The following is a 20,341-nucleotide window of genomic DNA, read 5'->3' on the forward strand; positions in this document are numbered from 1 at the left end:
CAGGGCACCGAGTCTTGCCGTGTCCAGGTGTGTCAACGGGTTGTTATCCGTGTACACGGTGAACCGGGAAGAAGCGAGGTAATGCTTAAAGCGCTCGGTGACTGCCCATACTACGGCCAGGAACTCTAACTTAAATGAGCTGTAATTCTCGGGGTTCCTTTCGGTGGGTCGCAGTTTTCGGCTGGCGTAGGCAATTACTCGTTCCTTCCCCTGCTGGATCTGGGACAGTACGGCTCCTAGCCCGATGTTACTGGCGTCGGTGTAGAGGATAAAGGGCTGGCTATAATCCGGGTACGCCAGGATTTCGTCCCCCGTGAGGGCCATCTTCAGCTGGCGGAAGGACTCTTCTTCCAGCTCCTCCCATTTGAAGGGCGGTTTCTGGTTCTTGGCCTTCCGGGACTGGCCTATCAGGAGGTCCTGCATAGGTGCTGCCTTTTTGGTGAAACCGGGAATAAACCTTCGGTAGTAGCCTACCAACCCGAGGAACTGCCGCACTTCTTTTACGCTGGAGGGGCTTGGCCATTCCTTAATTGCGGTGATCTTATCAGGGTCGGGAGCCACTCCGTCAGCGCTCACCACGTGTCCCAGGTACTGCACCTTTGGTTTCAGGAGGTGACACTTGGAGGGTTTCACCTTTAGGCCGTAACTCGCCAGAGCTTCGAACACTTCCGCCAGGTGTTTCAGGTGGTCCTCATACGTCTTGGAATATACGATGACATCGTCCAGGTACAACAAGACCGTCTCGAAGTTTCTGTGGCCCAGACAACACTCCATTAGTCGTTGGAAGGTTCCTGGTGCGTTGCAGAGTCCGAACGGCATGCAGGTGAACTCGCTAAGTCCCATCGGGGTGGTGAATGCGGTCTTCTCCCGGTCCGCCTCTGCTACAGGAACCTGCCAGTACCCGCTAGTGAGATCCAAGGTAGAGAAGAAGTTAGCAGATCTTAAAGCAGCCAATGACTCCTCTATCCTTGGTAAGGGGTACGCATCCTTGTGTGTGATACGGTTGATTTTCCGGTAATCTACACACATCCTCATGGTGTTGTCTTTTTTTCTGACTAAGACTAGTGGAGCTGCCCAGGGGCTACAGCTATCCCTGATCACCCCAGCCTCCTTCATGTCTCTAAGCATCCCCTTGGCGTGTTGGTAGTGGGCAGGGGGTACGGGTCGATACCTCTCTTTTATAGGAGGATGGTCTCCCGTGGGGATGTGGTGTTCTACCCCCTTGACTCGCCCGAAGTCTAACGGGTGTTTACTGAACACTCTCTCGTACTCCTGAACCACCCGATAGACTCCTTGTTTCTGGTGTGAGGGAGTGGAGTCAGTACCCAGATGTAGTTGCTGACACCAGTCCTCCATGTTTTTCTTAGAGCCGTTACCTTCCTCCGGGTGAGATGGAGGCAAGGGTTCCACAGATTGTATAGAATTTTGGTGAATGGTATATAATTTGGCTAGCGTGGCATACCGGGGCAGGTACACTTCCCTCTCCCCGATATTTATTATGCGAACGGGCACCCTCCCATGGCGTACATCAACCACCCCCCGTGCTGTCAAAATGGTGGGCCTACTGTCTGAGTAAACTGGTTCTACCATTGCCTGGTAATCCCTACCTCTCAGACCAATAGCTGCCCGGCACCAAATCATCATTTCACTTTTTGGGGGCATGGCAATAGGAAAAGGGTCACACATTCTTACGCTACCAATCTCACCGCCGGAGAGTTCCACCTGTTGCCGTCGCATCAGTGCCCGGATCTCTTTCTGGAGCACCCGCTGCTCGCCGGAGCTGGCGTTCTTGGCAACCTGCTGTAAAAGGAAAATCACCTCTGCAAGACAATTTTCAATTACATTAGTTCCTAGAGTTATTTTTGGGTGACTCTCATGTTTGTCAATATCTACAATGATCAGTCCCTGTGCTGCCAGTTCGACTCTACCGATTTTGATGGTCACCTCTTTAAATCCAATCTGTGGCACGGGCTGACCATTGCTGGCGATGATACTCAAGTCGTCGTCAGGGTAGCGGGTGATATCCGAGTCATTCCAGTACTGCTTGAAGAGCACGTACGGGATGGTGGTGACCTGTGACCCGGTGTCCAGTAGGGCACTCATAGGAATGCCATCCAGTACCACGGGTAAGACTGGACGTCCTCCCACATATTTGTCGCGCCAGTTCGATGGGCCTGGTGATCTTTTTCCTGGGGGTTGGCCCTCTACCCCAGGTTGTGCCAGTTTAAAGGACAGTACCTTGCCATATGTCCGGGTTGATTGCAGCGGCGGCAGATGGGTCGTCCGTCCTCGTTGTATCGGTCGCTGGGTCTCCCTCTGGCCGGTGGGGTCCTCCTTGGTCGACGCCACGGGATGTCCTCCGGTCCGGATGCCAGCTGGATCTTCCCTGGAGTGGAAACCTGTAAAGACTGCACAGTTCGGGTTAGCGCAGCAACGCTTTTAGCTAGCTCTTGGACCTGATGGTGCAGGTCTGGAGCCGGGTCATTGTCCAAAGCCTGCGCATCAGCTCCCACAGGCCCTGCCGACAAGGGCGCCGCCTCCTGGTGGTAAGTAATAGCTGGGCGCCTGTGGGTCATAACGCCACCCGGTGCCGGTTCTCGGAGCACCCGGATGGCTCTGTCCTTGAACTGTGCAAAGCCCAGATGGGGATCCTGTAAGGCCATCGCCCGCAACTGGGTTCGGTGGGCATTACAATACAGTCCCTCTATAAATTGTTCAGTCAACAGCCTGTCCTCGTTTCCCACTCCATCAGGGTCGGTCTGCTTAATGGCCCTCAGGGCCTCTTGTAGGTTCAGGGCATAGTCCCTTATACTCTCATGCGCTCGCTGCTTGCACCCGTAGAATCTAAGCTTAATCTCGGCTGAGGTGCGGGTATCATAGGTATCCTTCAGCCGGGTTAGTATCCCTGCGACAGTCTTCCTCCCAGGTGGCCAGGATTTTACTTCCCTTTTAGCTGCCCCGGTTAGTTGGGCCACCAGGATGCTCACTTTTTGCTCTTCTGTGAGGGGGTACACCTGGAAGAGGCTATCCAGCTTTTCTCTAAAGTCATGCAGGGTATGTGACTCCCCTGAGTACTGGGGTAGCCAAGCTGCTCCCGGGATATAGGGCATGGTGAAGGGCATAACTGCAGCAGCGGTGGCACTGGCGGGGGTTGAGGCAGTGAAGCTCTCCTCCGTATCCGACATCTTCCTCCCCCCTAGTGGACCGTGGCCTACCTTGCGATGATCCTTTTCCGTAGGCCGCGGCTCCGCAGTAGATCGTCAGGGTTGAGGACCTTCCGTCGCGCTCCGGTGACGTCGGCGTCTGCTGGGCTCCTTCCAGGACCTTATGCAACGTCCGGACGTGAGGCGGGGCTTCAGTTCTCGCGCGCTTTCGAAGTCCACGCCCCTCTTCTTCCCGCGCGGCGTCCTCAAGATGGCGTCCAACGGCGGGAAAACTCCACGGATGGCGGGAAGAAGGCCGAAGATGGCGCCGGATGGCGGGAAAACCTCGCGGATGGCGGGAAGAAGGCAGAAGATGGCGCCGGATGGCGGGAAACCTCACCACTGGTAAGTTTGAACAGTCTTTGCTTTTCAGGCACGCAGCACCCGGTGGTTGCGGGCACGAAATCCTGCCGACTACGCCAAAGTTGACGCGCCCCTGGGCCTGCTGTGTCGCGCAGCGTCTCGCGCACGGGGGCTTACCCGGAGCCGGATCTCTTGAGGGTTGTAGTCTCGTGGCGGTGACCCGGTCCGTGCCCAGGGAGTCAAACTGAGCGGCGATGTAACAGCGGTAGATGTAGGACGACTACGCCACCCGTTGAATGCAGCTATGGAGCTGCCGCTGCAGGACAGTCCGCTGAGGCCGGTGGATGGATGGTGCAGCGTACATGGTATAACCCCCAACGGGAGGGGTATGGCCTCAGGGCAGCAGATGTGGATGATGGGGGTAGCAGGAACCACTCAGAGACGGTGCGGTGTAATTCAGGGTCTTTACTGGTAACAACGATAGACCCTCCCGGAGTACTTGCTAGTGAACGGGGCCTGGTCAGTCCTTGAGCAGATGGGATCTCCCCTGGCCAGGCGGAGTTGTAGGCCTCCCAAACTGACTGTACTCTTCTGGCTACCTTGCTAGAAGCGGATATAAGTAGCCCACGTCCCTGAGTGTACCGTGTGGTGCTCACCCGTATGGCCGGTGACTCGGGGCCTTCTAATGGCTTCCGCTCCACGATGGCGGTGCTGGTCCCACGCGTGTGACCGTGCCTTCGGGTTTCTGGGCCTGAGGACCTGAAATCCCCTGCCGGTCGGCTTCTGCTGCTGGGTAAGAGTTAGTCCCCACAGCCTCGGACGCCGGGTCCGGTAAGAAAGCTTCTCAGTCAGGGCGAGCTCTGCAGCTGCCAGCCCCTGACTCGTAGTAGTATTGCTTCTGCTGTTTCTTGTCTCTACTCTCCTTGACTGACTAACCCTGCCTCAGCCCAGGGTTTATACAGGGGAAGTTCTTCCCCTCCCAAGACTGGGCAGGAGGTGTGGCATGCACAGGATCCCTGACCAAAGGACCTCCCACCTGCTCTCAGACATAACATTACATTACTGTGGAAAACCAGACCCCTGGGGTGCCACATTCATACATTACATTACTGATCCTGTACTGACCCTGAGTTACATCCTGTATTATACTCCTGAGCTGCACTCACTATTCTGCTGGTGCAGTCACTGTGTACATACATTACATTACTTATCCTGTACTGATCCTGAGTTACATCCTGTATTATAATCCAGAGCTGCACTCGCTATTCTGCTCGTGCAGTCACTGTGTACATACATTACATTACTTTTCCTGTACAGATCCTGAGTTACCTCCTGTATTATACTCCAGAGGTGCACTCACTATTCTGCTGGTGGAGTCACTGTGTACATACATTACATTACTGATCCTGTACTGATCCTGAGTTACATCCTGTATTATACTTCAGAGCTGCACTCACTATTCTGCTGGTGGAGTCACTGTGTACATACATTACATTACTGATCCTGTACTGATCCTGAGTTACATCCTGTATTATACTCCAGAGCTGCACTCATTATTCTGCTGGTGGAGTCACTGTGTACATACATTACATTACTTATCCTGTACTGATCCTGAGTTACATCCTGTATTATACTCCAGAGCTGCACTCACTATTCTGCTGGTGTAGTCACTATGTACATACATTACATTACTTATCCTGTACTGATCCTGAGTTACCTCCTGTATTATACTCCAGAGCTGCACTCACTATTCTGCTGGTGCAGTCACTGTGTACGTACATTACATTACTGATCCTGTACTGATCCTGAGTTACATCCTGTATTATACTCCAGAGCTGCACTCACTATTCTGCTGGTGGAGTCACTGTGTACATACATTACATTACTTATCCTGTACTGATCCTCAGTTACATCCTGTATTATACTCCAGAGCTGCACTCACTATTCTGCTGGTGCAGTCACTGTGTACATACATTACATTACAGATCCTGTACTGATCCTGAGTTACATCCTGTATTATACTCCAGAGCTGCACTCACTATTCTGCTGGTGGAGTCACTGTGTACATACATTACATTACTTATCCTGTACTGATCCTGAGTTACATCCTGTATTATACTCCAGAGCTGCACTCACTATTCTGCTGGTGCAGTCACTGTGTACATACATTACATTACTTATCCTGTACTGCTCCTGAGTTACATCCTGTATTATACTCCAGAGCTGCACTCACTATTCTGCTGGTGCAGTCACTGTGTACATACATTACATTACTGATCCTGAGTTACATCCTGTATTATATTCCAGAGCTGCACTCACTATTCTGCTGGTGCAGTCACTGTGTACATACATTACATTACTGATCCTGAGTTACATCCTGTATTATACTCCAGAGCTGCACTCACTATTCTGCTGGTGCAGTCACTGTGTACATTGCATTACTGATCCTGAGTTACCTCCTGTATTATACTCCAGAGCTGCACTCACTATTCTGAAGATGGAGTCTGTTCTTTCTGTGCAGCATTTTCTCCACATCTGCCTAGCACTTTTACACAGTACTTTAGGTGACATACATACAAAATAAAATGCTGCTTTTAGTAGCAATCCACAAAAGTTTGTTTTTTTTCTTTAAAATATATTGCTAACTCACCAGCAGTATTTTATCTGTGTAATTTGTTTCATCCCAATTAATTTGCATATATCCGTCCCCCTTCTTTATGGGCAACTCTGACTGTAAGTCTGGCAACCAGTCCATTACAAGCTCTTATGTTAAGACATAATGTCAGTCTGTGACATCAACTATAGTATGATATCATCACCTGTCCTATACAAATCTTCCTGGCAACGCTCAGACCCCACTTCTACCCATTTAACTTCAGTCTGATTTCCTGTACTCCCATGTAATGAGATATTAGGTGAATCAATACAATGCTGAGTTATTAAACTGTCCTGACTCACACTTCCAGTTCAAATACTACTGTATCTGTGAGTGCTGTGCAGAATCTCCAGTGTATGGTTTGAGAAGCAGTTACAATTTTTTTTCCCACCTCCTGCTAGTAAGAACTGACAAGAAGACTCCTTTCACAAGCAGGAGACAGGGTAGAAAGGCTGAAGTTTCATTAAAGGCTTTATGGGAAATATAGGCTGAATTAGTGGAAACTTATTAGTAGGAAAGAAGAATCCATTTGACAGACGACCCATAAATGGCACAATAAAAGCTGGAATAAAAATTTGCAACACTGTATAGGGGGAAAAAAGTCTGGAGTGCTGCTTTAAAACAAACTAATGCTTAAAATGTATCTTAACTATAAATGAAAACTATTTGGGTATAATATCATTGACACAAGGTATAAGTCAGGTGTTTTCCAATACAGCCAGTTTGATTCTGACTTTTTTGTTCATGAATGTTTTTTGATCTAAGGCCACGGCCCCACTATCAGTATTCGGTCAGTATTTTTTCTCAGGAGTGGGATCCAAAACCAGGTAAGGAACAATCAGAGAAAAGGTATAATAGAAACAAGTCACCAATTCTGCATTTATCACCCACTCCTGGTTTTGGCTCCCACTCCTGAGAAAAAATACTGACTAAATACTGATCAAATACTGATAGTGGGGCCATGGCCTAAAGCTTGCAGTACACGGCCTCTCATCTGGGCTCCCCTCTCATGATCTGAGTCAGCTACCAACTTCCTTACATTCACGATTTGCCATTTTTTAAATCTTGACAGAGAATTAGAGAAGCAAAGAGAAACTTCAGCATCTGACATCCTAAAGAAGAAGCAAGAAGCAGAAGCTGCAGTGAGTATTGTTCCCCCATTCCCTTCCCATTACATTATACGGGTATAGGAGAGGCACTGTTTAATCATCCAAACCTTTGTAAGAGAACGTGTTATTGTGGCTCTAACACTGAATGCTATTGGTCATATCCCTATTTAGGGTCCTAATATCTTCTAAATGGTAGACAATAATCGATATGCAAGGAGTTTGCATGTTCTCCCCGTGTTTGTGTGGGTTTTCTCCAGGTTCTCCGGTTTCCTCCCACACTCCAAAGACATACTGATAGGGAATGTAGATAGTGAGCCCCAATGGGGACAGTGATAAGGTCTGTAAAGCGCTACATAATATAAGAGCGCTAAATAAGCGAAGCATAATAGATAAATTCTGAGGGACTCTCTGTGGATCCAAACTACCATGCACATCAATGTCTTTTTATACCACCAAGATGCAATGTGTGTATACTACTGTATATTTAATGTACACGCACACACTTAAATAACACATCGAATCTTGGTGAATGAATGATTTGGAAAGTTGAAAATCTTTACTGATATAAATTGTGTAATTTGCTGAGAATAAAATGATGTATCCACTGTGAATGGAAACCTAAATCATCACCCAATTGAGGGATGGACTCAGTCTTCCTGAAAATCAAAGTACAATACTAAAATCACAGGCAGATCCAATTTGCGTGAATTTCAGCACAGCAATTCTATAATGTGACTCAGTAGTGTGTATGGCCCCCACGTGCCTGGTCAATATATTAGCATGGTCCTGGTGGTGTCCTCCCAGTCCAGGATCAGGGCGTCGCTGACCTGGACCGTCTGTGACGCTGCTTAGTGGTGTTGGATGCACGGATACATAATGTCCCGGAAGTTCTCGGTTGGATTCATGTCTGGGCAAGGGAAGGCCAATCACTGGCAGCAATGTCTTCATCATCCAGGACCTACTTACACTCTGGCAACATGGGGCCGGGTATTGTCCTGTACCAGGAGCCACTGCACCAGCGTCAGGTCTGATAATGCTGCACTACCTGTGCAATCTGAACGAGAGCCTGTTTCAGAATCATGCAGAAAATCCTACAGACAGACAATCATGGTGGGGTGAAGCTTATCTGCTGTTTACTTGTATCATTCATTTAACATTTACTCTTTCATTAAATCTTCTGTACTGAATAGTGTTGAGCGATACCTTCCGATATCAGGAAATATCGGATCGGATTGGATCGGGCCGATACCCAAAAAGTATCGGATATCGCCGATTCCGATACCGGAAACCAATGCAAGTCAATGGGACACAAATATCGGAATGAAAATAAACCATTTCTTTCCTTGTAGGTTAATTCTACATGAAGGAAAACAACTAACAATAATGTAGAATGTATTGGGGGAGTTGGTTGCCCAAATCGATGGGAACAGTGCTCACAGTGAAACATGAAAAGCCGGCAATTCATCAGCGGCATACACCGGTACACGACAATTTAGAACAGAAAGAATAGAGCATCACACATAGATTAGATAGATAGAAACATGTCAGTCACATATATAATAAGTACAGTGACAGTGTTGGTTACTGTACTTGTCATTTAGTGTTAAAATAAAGGATTTATTAAAAAAAAAATTGGCGTGGGGTTCCCCGTAATTTTAGTCTCTAGCGGAGGTTAAGCAGACGGCTGGGGCAGATGTTTGAAGCCTGGGAAGGGGGTAACACCCATGGAGCTTCCCAGGCTACTAATATCAGCCCCCAGCTGAATACCTAGCCTTTACTAGCTATTAAAATGGGGGACCAACAAAAAAAATGACGTGGGGTCCCCCCTATTTTAATAGCTAGCAAAGGCTAGGCAGACAGCTGGGGGCTGATATTAATAGCCCAGGAAGGGTGCCATGAATATTGGCCCTCTCCCAGGCTAGAAACACCAGCCGTCAGCCGTCCCAGAAATGGCGCATCCATAGGATGTGCGACTTCTGGCACTTAGCCTCGCTCTTCCCACTGCCCTGTAGCGGTGGCAGTGGGGTAATAGGGTTGGGGTTGATGTCAGCTTATAATGCCAACTGACATCAAACCCAGGTTAGTAATGGAGAGGCGTCTATAAGACCCCCCCCATTACTAATCCCATAGTGAAAGTTACAAAAAAAATACAAACACCCAGAATAAATTCCTTTAATTGAAATAAACACACAATTCTTTATTGTTCTAAATTAAACCATACTTACCGTCACGCCCATTCCAGCTGAAGCCAACGATCTCCTGCAATAAAAGAAAAATAATAAAGCAACATCATCCTCAGCTTTCCATGGTTCCCAGGACAGCTCCAGCTCTGTTACCTTTCCACGGGAGAATTCTCACGCTGAAGCGCTGAGTGCAGGAGAATTTTCCCACGCTGTCAGTGACGTGCATGAAGTGAGCGGAGTTCATTGGACATGACCTCGGCTCATCTTTATGCCGTCACAGCCAGACACTGAGGAGCGCAAGCATGCCTGCGCTTCTCAGTGTGCGCGGGATGACAGGATGGATGGCAGCGTTCTGCTGCGGTCCAGCCTGTCATCTCGATGTAGCAGAGCTGAAGCTGTCCTGGGAACCATGGGAAGGTAAGGATGATGTTGCTTTATTATTTTATTTTTATTGCAGGAGATCGTTGGCTTCAGCTGGAATGGGCGTGATGGTAAGTATGGTTTAATTTAGAACAATAAAGAATTGTGTCTTTATTTCAATTAAAGGACTTTATTCTGGATGTTTGTGTTTTTTTTTAACTTTGACTATGCGGTTAGTAATGGGGGTGTCTTATAGACGCCTCTCCTTTACTAACCTGGGCTTGATGTCAGCTGGCATTATAAGCTGACATCAACCCCAGCCCTATTACCCCACTGCCACCCCTACAGGGCAGTGGGAAGAGCGAGGTTAAGTGTCAGAATTGGCGCATCCTATGGATGCGCCATTTCTGGGGCGGCTGACGGCTGGTGTTTCTAGCCTGGGAGGGGGCCAATATTCATGGCACCCTTCCTGGGCTATTAATATCAGCCCCCAGCTGTCTGCCTAGCCTTTGCTAGCTATTAAAATAGGGGGGACCCCACGTCATTTTTTTGGGGGTCCCCCATTTTAATAGCTAGTAAAGGCTAGGTATTCAGCTGGGGGCTGATATTAGTAGCCTGGGAAGCTCGGTGGGTATTACCCCCTTCCCAGGCTTCAAACATCTGCCCCAGCCGTCTGCTTAACCTCCGCTAGAGACTAAAATTACGGGGAACCCCACGCCAATTTTTTTTTTAAATAAATCCTTTATTTTAACACTAAATGACAAGTACAGTAAGCAACACTATCACTGTACTTCATATATATGTGACTGACATGTTTCCATCTATCTAATCTATGTGTGATGCTCTATTCTTTCTGTTCTAAATTGTCGGGTACCGCTGCTGAATTGCCGGCCGGCTTTTTTTAAGAGACGGTGCATGAAAACACTATCACTGTACTTCTTATATATGTGACTGACATGTTTCTATCTATCTAATCTATGTGTGATGCTCTATTCTTTCTATTCTAAATTGTCGGGTACCGATGTATGCCGCTGCTGAATTGCCGGCCGGCTTTTTTTAAGAGACGGTGCATGAAAACACTATTATTTTTTTTAATAAATCCTTTACACTAAATGACAAGTACAGTAAGCTGAGCGCTGCCATCCAGCTTGTCATCCTTCAGAGACACTGCAGAGCGCAGGCATTATGGGAACTTCCGATTCCGGTATTCGATATTCTAAAAGTATCGGAACTCAGTATCGGAACTCCGATACCGCGAATATCGGTCGATACCCGATATTTCAGTATCGGAATGCTCAACACTAGTACTGAAAAGTTCTGCAATATGACCCTTAATGTGTCTTTAAAACTGTAGGTACGATTAATGCAGGAGTCTGTACGGAGGATCATAGAAGCAGAAGAATCTAGAATGGGTAAGATTAATAAAAACATTTTTTTGGTAATGTGTACTGAACACAAATGTAATATTTATGTAGTTATGGTGCTGAGCTGGTGTTAAGCTGTTGTGATTATACTGTCAACACTTATTGAGTGTATAAGGCCTATCCCTATCAACATATGGGAATGGTAACACTTAGTTGTCAGTTTATTCATATTTTTCCAGGTGGATTAACAGAGGAACTGTAAAATGTAGAGTTTTAAGAAAAGGTTTTCTTACGGGGGACATACACTACTCACAAAAAGTTGAGGATATTTGGCTTTCTGATGAAATTTATGGAAAACATAAAAAGTTCCCGGTACAGTGATATTTTATCATGAAAGTTTGACAATTAACTAGAAGCAGCAATGGTGATTTCCTCATCTCAAACAATTTATTGAAACAAAAGTGAATAACAGTGGTGGTATACCTCAACAAAAAATGTCAGCGTCTCAATAACTTGTCATGTGGCCCTCAGCATCAATCACAGCTTGACAACGACATCTCCTGCTGTTCACAGGTCGAGTTATGGTCTGCCAAGGCATGGCATCCTACTATTTTTGAAGGGCGGCCCTCAGGTGATTGAGATTCTGCGGTACCGCGTTACGGGCCTCTACACCAGTGGTTCTCAACTCCAGTCCTCAAGACCCACCAACAGATGATGTTTTCAGGATTTCATTAGTATTACACAGGTAATTATTCCATCACCTGTGCAATACTAATGAAATCCTGAAAACATGATCTATTGGTGGGTCTTGAGGACTAAAGTTGAGAACCACTGCTCTATACGATGACTCTGGTGATCTCATAGGTTTTCTGTGGGATTCAGGTCTGGAGAAAGTGCAGGCTGCTCCATTTGAGGTTCCCCAGTCTCCAGCAGCCGTTCCCTAATGATGCGACATTGATGAGCTGGAGCATTGTCGTCTATGAAGATGAAATTAGGCCTGTGTTGTTCAAACAGGGACACAATGACTGGATTAATGATGTTATTCAAGTAGTAGGGGCTTGTCACAAAGTGTAGGGCAGTTCTGTAGTGGCTAGACACATCTGTCCACACGGTAACACCACCAACACCAAAGGCTCGTCTGGTGACCACAGTGGCTGATACATAGCGCTGTCCTTGACATCTCCAACGTCGTTGGTGGCCATCATTTCTGCTCAGCGTGAATCAACTTTCATCAGTGAACACTGAGGCCCACTGGTCCCTCGTAGTTGCTCCCTGCTCCATGGTGGTGTGGTCAGGTACTCTTGCAGGTCATCTAGCATGCAGAGCACAGTAAACCGTTTCGAATGGTCTAATGTGACATTTGGGTACTGCTTAACGCCCTTACATGTGCCTGGAGTTCTGTGACATTCATCATCCGGTTCCAAATGGCATTGTTCACAATGAAGCGGTCATCAGTGTGGGATGTGACCAAAGGACATCCACTTCTCTGCCTTTCTGTGACTCTTCCAGTCTCTCTGTATCTCTGTTGCACCCTGCTGATGACTCTGTGAGGCTATGTGCCAACGATGCAGAAATGCTGCATATTTTTTACGCTTCTCCCTGGCAGGAAAAACGCATGCGGATTTTACATGCTTTATGCCCGCCAGGTAGAAGCGTTTGCCAAGCGTCTTTGCATGCATTTCTGCATGCGGGTTATCAAGCGCTTTTCCAAGCGATTTTAGCATCTCTTGGAAAAGTGCTTGACAACTTGGTCACACAATATAAATCCATGCAACCGGCATGGATTTATAGTAGTGTGACCAAGTTAGTAAAAAAAAAAAAAAAAAAGAATAAGAATGGTAAAAAATAAAAAAATAAAGTTTATACTCACCTTCCGTTGTCCTCCCGGTGTTTTGTCTGCTCCATCCAGTGTCTTGCATTGCTCGCGGTGGTGTGAAGGACCTGCGGTGTCGTCATTGAGCCATGTGATGGGTCACATGACTCACTGACGTCATGGCAGGTCCTTCCCAACAGCGCGAGCAGTGCAAGACACCGGACGGCGCAGACAAAACACCGGGAGGACAACGGAAGGTGAGTATAAACTTTATTTTTTATTTTAAATTCTTTTTTTTACAGTTTCTATGGTACCCAGGTCTGGAGGAGAGTCTCCTCTCCTCCAGACTTGGGTACCATCCGCACATAGAAATGCATAATATCCGTGTGTACAAATGTACTGACACGGATTATATGCGTTTCAATGCAAGTCAATGGCGGCGATTACGCTGCGTGTCCGCAAAATTAATGGGCATGCTGCAGATTTTTGAGCGCAGCATAAATGCTGCGGAAAAATCCGCAGCATGGGCATTGACATTGCGGCTTGTCATTGGGGACCATGGGGGGCGGATTACTAAGCGTTTCCCAAGCGTTTATGCTGCGGAAATTCCGCAGCATAAACGCTTGTAAAACGCTACGTGGGCACACAGCCTTACACTCTCAGCTCAGTGGCCACTTCCGTCTGAGAACATCCTGCTTGAAGCCTCACAATGGCGAGGATCAATTGTTAGGTGTCGTCTTGATCTCATGATGTGAACAGCATGATGTGGAGGACTGTTTAATACCAATTCTAATTGAACTCGGAAATTTATGGGGCAATTCATGGATCAAACACCTGTTGTAAATTTTGCTATTAAGCTCCTTGTTAGAGAACAGCAAGTTGTGCAAAGAATACTGAAACATTGAACAGTTGGACGTGTGCATTCCAAAGTTTAGAGAAGGTCACATGACGTTCACCTGAAAAGATTAGAGGGCATTTTAGGATCATCCTAAAATTTCAACCAAAAGCCAGATATCCCTAACTTTTTGTGAGTAGTGTATGTATTTACTAAAAGGAGAGCTGACCGGTCCTCTATAAATTTCACGACAAAGATATGTTTTTGTGTTACAGGCTTGATAATATTGAATGCCTGGTATGGTAAATTTGTCACCGATAACAGTCGAAAAAATGAGCGAGTGAAAGTCATCGATGTGACGGTGCCCCTGCAGTGCTTGGTCAAAGACTCTAAGTTGATCCTCACAGAAGCTTCAAAGGTAAATATACGATTGATTTCTATCTGCTTCCTACAGATTTCCCTGGACATCAGAGCCATGTTGGGTTTAAGTCCGACTTCCAGGATGAAAATCTGTGCCTGTCCATGCATAACAGTATCTAACTTTGTCTGTCTTCCTCCTCAGGCCGGACTACCGGGGTTCTATGACCCTTGTATCGGGGAAGATAAAAGCCTCAAGATCCTTTACCAATTCAGAGGAGTTATGCATCAAGTAATGTCTGGAGACAATGAGGCACTTAGGATACCAAAGCAGTGTGAGTTTATAGTCGGGTTCATAGAACATTATCAGAAGTTTGCATGCTGCCATCCTCATTCTCTCTATTTAGAATTGTAGTACTAATATACTAATGCCCCGTTAAGTAGCACCAAGGTCCTGGACAATGTAGCATAATTCTCCAATTTATAATGTCACATAGTTCCCAGACAATACCGCACTACTTCAACTATGCCATAAAGTTCCTAGACAATGCCACACAACCCCCTGATATTAGTGCCATGTAGTTCTCAAATAATGCCACACAATGCATGGATGAATTGTGACAAAAAGTTTGCAGACCACACCTCACAGGTCCCATATAAATAATGCCATAAATTTCCTGCAAATGCCAACCAGCGCTTGATAGTGCCATAAAGTTCCCAGACAATGCCTCACAGTGCCCAAATAAATAATACCATAAAGTTCCCGCACAATGCCAACCCACGCCTTCATAGTGCTATGAAGTTCCCAGAAAATGGCTCACAGTGCCCAGATAAATAATACCATAAGGTTCCCGCACAATGCCAACCCACGCCTTCATTTGTGATAAATTATCCCCACAGTGCACAGATAAAAAACCAAGACTATGCAACATAACACCCAGATAAATAGTGACCAGAAGCCACTATTAAACCTGATACACACAGAACTCAGGTGATTAGTGCATAGTGCACCCAAATACCTCAATGTGCCCAAAAAGTGCCATACTTATTATGCCCCATCATATAAGAAAGGATAACCAAAGATGGTTCATTGCCAATTATAATGTCTTAATTAACTGAATTGAAAATAAATAAATAATAAGCGTCCAAAAGAAAGAAAAAGGAGCATATAAAGCTAGAGAATTCAATAAAATATATTCCAAATTATACTTAAATCTCTAGACATACAAATATAAATAAAAACACTTAAAAATCTACATATAGGTACCGGACAGTATAAGGATTTGGTGACCGTAAAGCTTCCATCCTAATGCCTGAACCCTTAGGTCAGATAAAAATGTTGTACTGAATAAATAGATCTAACTCGTAAACACCAATCCCAAATATGACAAACTAATAAGTAGGGATCATACAGCTATGTAAACAAATGCCATGTAAATCCAATCCTAAATGGACAGGCCAAGCCGATTATGTCAGCCGTCAGCAATGCATAGACAGTAGAAATGAACAAGAAGGGTGAATAAACTGCAGCAAGCACTAATGTACACAGCCAATGCACCCAGCAAATCTATGATGTAATAAGGTGCAAGAAAATAGATAACTGGGAAGAAAAAAATCCCTACGCGTTTCGCTGCCAAACTAGCTTTGTCAGGGGTCAGTGCCATAGAGTGCCCATAACATCTTGTCCTAGGTGTTCATGCCGCTGCTCTGCATAGTAACACAGATCTGTCATCTACCCCAGTATATGGTAGGAAATGGACCCTAGGAGGCCTGCTTGCTTGATGACAGGATAGGTAATTAAATGAACCCCTGCTCCCTAGGGTCACATATAAAAGTTACCAGTATTACCACCCAATTCCACAGCATGTCCTGAATTTTCTAACATTCTACATTTCACAGCCACATAAAACCAGATCATGCATGGAAAGCTAACAGAGCGTCCTCTAACAGAGGCGCCGTGAGATTAGCTCTCAGTGATTTTATGACCAGCCTCTTATTCCTCTCCGTTCTTTCAGCTCACAAGATCGATGCGGATGGCTAGCTTTAGCCAGCAGCGAAACTTTGACACTCAGAAGTCATATATCGCGGACCTGGAGACTCTACCCTGGATTACCTGAACATGAATCCTATAAGATGAATTTTTTTTTTAAGACTATAACTATTAAAAAAGAAGAAAAAAAAAAAAAAGTTGTCAAAAATAATATATATTATAATAATGAGCATATGCAGAGGAAACAACATTGTTTTACCGGAACCATATCTCTTTTAGGGATCACCTGGTTTTACACCTTGGTACAGTCATAACATTTGATCTGCAACCAATGCAAATCTGTTATTGCGGAACTACAGCTCCTAGCTGACACTGCAATGCTGAAAGTTGTAGTACTCCGACAACTGGAGAATTGTAGGTTGAACGTGGAGATGCCATTACGTTGCTGAACACCCAGTTTTCCCTGTCTGTTACACGATGCATGCCTCTGCATATTGTCCTGCCTTTAAAGGAACACTAACAAGGTTGTCGATAATTAGAAGAACATGGCCGCATTCTTCCAAAAACAGCACACCCCATAGGTAGTGTCTGGTATTGCAGCTCCATCATTTTCAATGGCGCTAAGCTGCATTACCAGGCATAACCCATGGACCAGTCTGTTTGAGAGAAAGTAGCCATGTTCTTCTGATCATGGACCATCTCTTTAAAGACGGCAGTAGTGTTATAATAAGAGCTGTTGATTTCAGTTACACCTTTGTAAAGGTTTCTGGAGGATCCTCGTGTTATAGAGCCATGATATAAAGTAATGATCATAAGCTCAGAAATTTTTGTGGATCTTTAACCTTCATTACAACAATATGATCAATTTCTCCTCTGCCTGAAACTGCTGATAACAGGGAACAATTGATTATTACATTTTGTGGAGACAGCCTTTAGATTAAAGGGTAGGTTTTGACCACCCAACTTGTGGTGTTAAAGGGAACCGTACAGCTGATACGTGTAGGCCGATCCTCGGGAAGAATGTATCAGACTCTGGCTGTATGATTTCAGCTATATATGTTTAACCCTAAAACGCGTCATTTCAGAGAAAAACATAGTTTAAAAGCCGAGCCGCACTGGGGACTAGTCGGACAGGCTTCTCGCCACCCACTGTCCTGGAATGACAGGTCTCTGCCTATACATGCATGCAGGGAGCAGGCGGAGAGAAGTCGCTGTGGATCCGCCTAGCGTCCAGTTTCCTGTGCAGCTCGGGGTCCCTGGCGGCTATTAAACTACCTCTTTCTCTGAAATGCCGCAGCGTTTTAGAGTCAAACATATCTGGCTGAAATGGTACAGCCAGTGTCTGATACATACTGCCTTTGGATCAGCTGTCAGGCTCCAATTAAACAACCGCCACTTGGTAAATATTTACCGATCAGCGGTTGTTTAATAGTCTGACCGCGGTAACTGAGGCGCCAGGAGCCTCTTCTGTATACACAGAACGAAGTGATGCCGAGAACAAAAAAATCATTTCACCTGACGAACAATGCTGTTCATTGTGTGATTAACAGCTTGGTTAGACTGCAAGATGATCATTCCTAGGAGCACCCATTCCAGATAATCTTGCAGTGTAAATGGATCTTTAGTATCCTGTTAAGTGCATCTGGAGGCAGCAGCTATCTGTATCTAGACACATTTGACATAGCAGGACATGGCTGCCACATTTCTGGATATTCAAGGGTAGGTTTTTTTTTTATTTTGGGGAAAAATCGACATGAAAGTGATGCATTGCCCAGCTCTTGAAATGACATTGGGCCAGCATTACCCAGAGTAAGCAAGGCTGGGTGCAGATCTATGGGTTTGCCATATGGGTATAATTGCAAAATTGTCTGAGCTGTTTGAGCGCTACCATGCAGGATGTTCTGTAGTAGGAAGGTCCAGTATCCGGGATCACAGTAGACGTGGATATCAGATTATAGGGGCAATTTTTCTTCCATACCAAAAATTCCAAATGAGTTGTAGGGTTTTGCCCATGATATGTGCCAGGAGGTGGACACCTATTTATTGAATATACAATAATATTCTATTGGTTCACCCTATATACATAGAGGATTATTAGCCTTTTTTTAATTGCTCATCTCCTTGTTTGCAAGTCTCTACCTGGCTTGTCAACCTGCTGTCGACCATATGTTTCCCAGTCCCATTGAGCTGCATGTATTTTTTGTCATCTCGGAGTCTCCTTTGTGATCTCTTTACACAAACATTGATCCCCCAGGCAGAGAGTACAATAAAAGCTGCCATATTCTGTGAGTCTGTATGAGGGGCAAGTCACTGGCTGCACCCGCAAGGCTTCTAAATTTCATTTACTGCTCCATAGCGATTCATATTGTCTGGTTGTCAGTCTTTCTTATATTCTGCCAAACAGATGGTCCACCCTGCAGAGGTCCGTCCGAGACACCGGACCAGGAATTTGCATCAAAAGGTTCTTTTTCTACTTTATGACCCAAACACGTGAAATAAAAACATTGTGAAATAAATCAAGGTATTTTTCCACATCTTGTTGATTCTTGGGGACTTTGCCTACAGATCTGACATTGTCACTTTAGTTAGTAGGTGCAGATTAACTCGCGTAAGGTCTGAGGTCTCTATCAACTACAGAATTACTACTATGTATAGATTATAGGGTTTTCCACTGCTGTTATATTGATGACATATCATTAGGATAAATCATCAATATCTGATTGCTGGGGGTCACACACGGCACCCCACCAGTCAGATGTGAACAGTATATGGAGCGGAGCAGTACAGTGCCATCACTGTGTAGTGGCCGATCTCAGTTACTGCAGATTAACCCCTATTCAAATAATAAGAAATATCTGCAATACCTGGAAGCATTCACACAACAGTGTACAACTGTTTACAACTGGCTGCACAGCTGGTCAGTAGAAGTGCCAAAAGTCAGACACACTGATGTGGTACTGACCACGATCCAAAGGATAAGTTTGAGAAAATCCCATTGAGTTAATTTGAGTCACTTTGTAAACATTAAATTACTCATATTGATCCTGACTTACAGCCTATAGTATACCCCCAGAGCTGAACTCTAGAGTCACTGTGTGCATACATTACATTACTTATCCTGTGCTGATCTAGAGTTACATCCTGTATTATACTCCAGAGCTGCACTCACTATTCTGCTGTTGGAGTCATTATGTACATACATTACATTACTTATCCTGTACTCATCCTGAGTTACATCCTGTATTATACTCCAGAGCTGCACTCACTATTCTGCTGGTGGAGTCATCATGTACATACATTACATTACTTATCCTGTACTCATCCTGAGTTACATCCTGTATTATACTCCAGAGCTGCACTCACTATTCTGCTGGCGCAGTCACTGTGTACATACATTACATTACTTATCCTGAGTTACATCCTGTATTATACTCCAGAGCTGCACTCACTATTCTGCTTGTGGAGTCACTATGTACATACATTACATTACTTATCCTGTACTGATCCAGAATTACATCCTATATTATACTCCAGAGCTGAACTCACTATTCTGCTGGTGCAATCACTGTGTACATACATTACATTACTGATCCTGAGTTACCTCCTGTATTATACTCCAGAGCTGCACTCCCTATTCTGCTGGAGGAGTCACTGTGTACATACATTACATTACTGATCCTGAGTTACATCCTGTTTTATACTCCAGAGCTGCACTCACTATTCTGCTGGTGTAGTCACTGTGTACATACATTACATTACTTATCCTGAGTTACATCCTGTATTATGCTCCAGAGCTGCACTCACTATTCTGCTGGTGCAGTCACTGTGTACATAAATTACATTACTTATCCTGTACTGATCCTGAGTTACATCCTGTATTATGCTCCAGAGCTGCACTCACTATTCTGCTGGTGCAGTCACTGTGTACATACATTACATTACTTATCCTGTACTGATCCTGAGTTACATCCTGTATTATGCTCCAGAGCTGCACTCACTATTCTGCTGGTGCAGTCACTGTGTACATAAATTACATTACTTATCCTGTACTGATCCTAAGTTACATCCTGTAGATCTTTTATTATAAAAATGAAAAACATAACAATAATAATAACAGAAACATAACAAAATTAATAACCACAAAATAAACAATGTAATGAACTGGTCC

The 20,341-nt window shown here is 45.2% G+C and overlaps 1 protein-coding gene across 1 annotated transcript in view; it reads left to right on the top strand.

Moving 5' to 3' along the window:
• DNAJC11 (DnaJ heat shock protein family (Hsp40) member C11) overlaps positions 1–18,689 on the top strand; it is a 172,735-nt gene extending 154,046 nt beyond the window's left edge. Inside the window, exons 12-16 of the mRNA XM_073656524.1 lie at positions 7,235–7,304; positions 11,169–11,226; positions 14,102–14,244; positions 14,389–14,518; positions 16,199–18,689. Of these exons, the coding sequence (XP_073512625.1) occupies positions 7,235–7,304; positions 11,169–11,226; positions 14,102–14,244; positions 14,389–14,518; positions 16,199–16,224 (427 nt within the window). The 3' untranslated portion in view covers positions 16,225–18,689. The remainder of the gene's footprint in view (positions 1–7,234; positions 7,305–11,168; positions 11,227–14,101; positions 14,245–14,388; positions 14,519–16,198) is intronic.
• Positions 18,690–20,341: the final 1,652 nt, after the last annotated feature.

Source organism: Phyllobates terribilis, unplaced genomic scaffold, assembly GCF_046119375.1.
Source record: "Phyllobates terribilis strain yellow unplaced genomic scaffold, ASM4611937v1 Scaffold_12__6_contigs__length_324123572, whole genome shotgun sequence".
Classification (NCBI taxonomy): Eukaryota; Metazoa; Chordata; class Amphibia; order Anura; family Dendrobatidae; genus Phyllobates; species Phyllobates terribilis.